This window comes from Mesitornis unicolor, unplaced genomic scaffold, assembly GCF_000695765.1.
Source record: "Mesitornis unicolor isolate BGI_N332 unplaced genomic scaffold, ASM69576v1 scaffold32681, whole genome shotgun sequence".
NCBI lineage: Eukaryota > Metazoa > Chordata > Aves > Mesitornithiformes > Mesitornithidae > Mesitornis > Mesitornis unicolor.
This window is the reverse complement of record NW_010163651.1, coordinates 1-4,289: the sequence shown is the minus strand read 5'-3', so window position 1 is coordinate 4,289 and position 4,289 is coordinate 1. Positions and strand designations below refer to the sequence as shown.

The 4,289-nt window shown below is 57.3% G+C and overlaps 1 protein-coding gene across 1 annotated transcript; it reads left to right on the top strand.

Moving 5' to 3' along the window:
* Positions 1–277: 277 nt before the first annotated feature.
* LMAN2L (lectin, mannose-binding 2-like) lies at positions 278–4,199 on the top strand (the record flags this gene model as incomplete). Its single annotated transcript, XM_010194060.1, has 6 exons — positions 278–395; positions 945–1,027; positions 2,187–2,219; positions 3,072–3,233; positions 3,307–3,421; positions 4,080–4,199. Coding segments are annotated over 6 exons (631 nt in total), but the record flags the coding sequence as incomplete, so codon positions are not given.
* Between the last annotated feature and the right edge of the window lie 90 nt (positions 4,200–4,289).

Here is a 4,289-nt window from a genome sequence, read left to right as displayed (position 1 = left end):
CTGCTCCCGGGGCCCTCTCTGCTCCCGGGGCTCTCTCTGCTCCCCTGCTCCCGGGTGGGAGTTGTTGGTTCTGCCGCAGTCGCTGTTGCCTCGGCGCGGGTTCAGAACGGGTTCCTTGGCTTTTTTTTATAGCCTTGGGTAACCACCAACTCCTCACCTGAATGATGTCCCTCGGGGTTAATTATCCACGCTGGCAGCCAAAATACAAGCCAGGGGAGGCTGTCGGCGAGGGAAATTTCACACCCAGGTGTCACGTCCTCGCTCCTTTCTCTTGCAGCCCTGTTACCTCCGCGACTGGGAGATGCAGGTGCACTTTAAAATCCACGGGCAAGGCAAGAAAAACCTGAACGGCGACGGCTTCGCCATCTGGTACACCAAGGAGCGCATGCAGCCAGGTGAAACGCCCACGGGAGGTGCCACGTGCCAGCTTCTGGAGGACGTGTGCTGTCCCCTGCCTTGTCCCCCCGGGCTGGGGGCTCGGTGGGGGAAGCTGCAGTGGGGAATTGTGGTGGTTTGGGGCTTTGGGGGTGGTTTGTTTTCGCTTTGGAGGGTGGAGAGGGGGTAACGCAGCCACGTGTGGGGCTGCCTCTGAGCCTCAGCGCCGTGGGGTGGGGGTTTAGGGGAGGGTGTGAGCTCAGTCTCAGGGTTTGGAAGAGGTGATGGGGCTCCTGGATGATCCCTCCTTGCTGATCCCCTGTCACAGTGTCTGACCCTGCCTCGGCATCATTAACAACCCCTTGCATGCCCTGACCCTGTACACCCTCTCAGCTCAACTTGCACCTGGGTTTTGATGCAAAATGATTGGATTTGAGGGTAAATCTGCCCCCGTGTAGTCTGGAAAGCGCACACCTCATCGCCTGCTACAGAAAACAACACGAAGGGATGGGAAATGAACCCTCTGCGACATCTACTGGGCCTTATTCACAGCCTTTCCCTCCTTGTAGGCCCAGTTTTCGGAAGCAAGGATAACTTCCTGGGGCTGGGGGTGTTTGTGGACACGTACCCCAACGAGGAGAAGCAGCAGGAGGTGAGCTGGGATGGGTCCACGGGGCCGTGCTGCTCGGGCAGCACCAAGGTTGTGCCTCCTGGTCGGCGCCGTGCGGTCTTTGAGCTCTTAAATCATGGATGTTACTCCTTGTTTCCTCTCCTCTGCTCTGCATCGTTGGGTTTTTTTTAGTGAGGCAGTGACCCTTTGGAGATAGGAAAAGCTCTGGGGTGGTTTTGGGCTCAGCTTTACCCGGAGATAAAGCTTTTGAAGCAGGAGAAAACGAGCTGGGAGGAGAAAAGCACCTCTGTGCTGCGAGCTCCCGGGCTTTCTGCAGCAGTGGCTGAGGGGAAGCTGTAGCGGGGGCTTTGTGAAGCGTGGTACCCAAAACGGGGGCTGTTTCCTGGCAGCTCGGTGGCAGGAGGTCTCCCTGCTCTGGATGCGGCGTGACTGCGCTCTGCCCCCTTGAAATGTCCCCGTCTTGATGACCTTTGTGTTCCTGCTGCGTCTTTTGGGGGTTTATTGGTGTGTGCTCCAGTGGAGGAGGGAGCACAGAGGGCAGTTAAACCCAGGCCGTTTCCCACCCTGCTGCTGGAATCATCCTTATCGCTCCAAAACCACTGCTTTTTTTACCTTTTCTTAAATCCAGTTTGCCCTAAAAAATAGGCGGGTTTACCCCAAAACTTTGGTGCTAACCCAGGGAGAGGGACACAGGGAGCTGCTGAGCAAACGTTGAGTAACTCAGGCTTCAGTTCAAACATCCGAAACGGCGCAGGGGTGGACTTTGTGCCCGTGAAATCCTTTCTGAGCCGCGTTACCGGCAGCATTTGGGGATTAGTGTGGTGCTGGATGGATCCTGTTGATCTGCAGTGTGGCAGCGCTGCTTTTTTGGGGTAAAAGGACTCACCATGGGGCTTATTTAATAGAAATCATCTGTGGGAGGTGAGTGTTTGGCTTCCCAGTCGATGCTGGCTGTTGTACGAGCGAGTTGTGGCAGGGTGAGGAGGAGAAATGTGATGTTTGATGTGGTTTTTACCGGTGCCGTGTCCTGGGATTCGGCCCCTGAACCCCTCTCAGCTTTAGTCCCACACCGAGCTCTCGGGGAGGAGGTTTCCCGGTTGCAGGTTAACGCTGAGCCTTGGTCCGTGACCGTTTTGCTTCTGTGCTCTCTCTTGCTTTGTGCTAACGCTGGACTTGGCAGGCTCAGAAGAGGAGGTACAGCCCGGGAAACCAGGTACTCGCTCTGCTGCCCTGCCTGCTCCCGAGCTTCGGTGGAGGAATTCCCTCCTCCGAGCCCAGAAACGCCTCTGGGGGCTCCAGAAACCCATCCATGAGCCCAGAAATCCCTGTGGAGGCTCCAGAAATCCCTGTGGAAGCTCCAGAAATCCCTCTGTGGGCTTCAGAAATCCATCCACGAGCTCAGAAATCCCTCTGTGGGCTCCGGAAATCTGTCCACGAGGCCAGAAATCCCTCTGGGGGCTCTAGAAATCCCTCCACGAGGCCAGAAATCCCTCTGGGGGCTCTAGAAATCCCTCCACGAGGCCAGAAATCCCTCTGGGGGCTCTAGAAATCCCTCCACGAGGCCAGAAATCCCTCTGGGGGCTCTAGAAATCCCTCCACGAGGCCAGAAATCCCTCTGGGGGCTCTAGAAATCCCTCCACGAGGCCAGAAATCCCTCTGGGGGCTCTAGAAATCCCTCCACGAGGCCAGAAATCCCTCTGGGGGCTCCAGAAATCCGTCCACGAGGCCAGAAATCCCTCTGGGGCGGAAATCCCTCCGGGGGCTCCAGGAATCCCTCTGGGGGCTCCAGAAATCCCTCTGGGGGCTCCAGAAATCCCTCTGGGGGCTCCAGAAATCCATCCACGAGCCCAGAAATCCATCCACGAGCCCAGAAATCCCTCTGTGATCTGGGAAACTGCATGGGAATTCGCTTTTCCTCCATCCTGGCTGCCTGGGAGCTGAGTTCTGAGCCTGAGGAAGGCTGTGGGGTGGAGCGGGATCGTGCCATTGAGGTGGATTTTGGGGGAGTTAAGGAGTTTGGGGTGCACAGGGCTCACCTCCCCGGTGTTTTTTTCGCCCCTCGCAGCGCGTCTTCCCCTACATCTCGGCCATGGTGAACAACGGCTCCCTCACCTACGACCACGACCGCGACGGGAGACCCACGGAGCTGGGGGGTTGCACGGCCATGGTGCGCAACCTCAACCACGACACCTTCCTGGTGATCCGCTACGTCAAGAGGAGGCTGACGGTGAGCAAAGGGCAAAGCGGGCGACGGAGCCACGACACGGGGGTGGGGGCTGAAGGAGCCTCTTCTCTCTCAGGTATTGATCGACATCGACGGCAAACACGAGTGGAGAGACTGCATCGACGTCCCGGGCGTGCGCCTGCCCCGCGGGTACTACTTTGGGACCTCTTCTGTCACCGGGGACCTGTCAGGTACCGCCACAAGGACCCCAGCCCCGTTTCCCAAGCGCCTCCGGCAGCGATTTGGGTGTCTGGAGGTGCAGCTCGGGGCTTCCAGAAGCACACGAGGACCTTTCCATGCTCAAAGCGTCCTTGAGGTGTGAGCGGGAGCCTTGGTTTTTATCTTGCGGCGCCTCCTGAGGAGCCAAAAGCTCGGTCTGGGCGCTTTGTGTCCCTCTTTTGACTGTACCATCTCCAGAGGAGTAAAAGCAGGTTGAGCGCTAAAAAATACCCATATTCTCCTGCCACAACCCATGCCTTTGAATTTCATAGCCCCAGAGCTGTTGCCTGCCTGTTATTGAGGCAGAAACCAGCGCCTGGAAGCGGTGCTGCAACGCGGGCAGATACAAACCAGGTTTTGCAGAGCACTAAAGCTCAACCCCTCCACCTTCCTCAGTGCAATATTCCTCCCTTAGCACTGCCGTGAGCTCTGACTCTGCTTTTTGGGGCATTTTTGAAGCCCAATTTGAGCTATGCCCTTACAGAAGTGCTGGGCTCATTGGTGGCTACAACAGAAGCTCCTTCCCCCTGCCAATAACTCCCACCAACATCTTCCCCTTGCACCCCAGATATTAACGCCCCGCAGCATTTGTTGGCGATGCCTCGGGACACGTTTCCCCTCTGTTTGCAGACAACCACGACATCATTTCGCTGAAGCTTTACCAGCTGACGGTGGAGCGGACGCCGGAGGAGGAGAAGCGGGACAAGGAGGTGTATCTGCCCGTCGTGGACAACCTGAAGCTGCCAGGGAGTGAGTAGGAAGCCATGGGGATGTGGGGTGACCCATGGCAGAGCTGAAACCATGGATGTCACCAGCAAACAGCTGAGATCAGCCAAAATC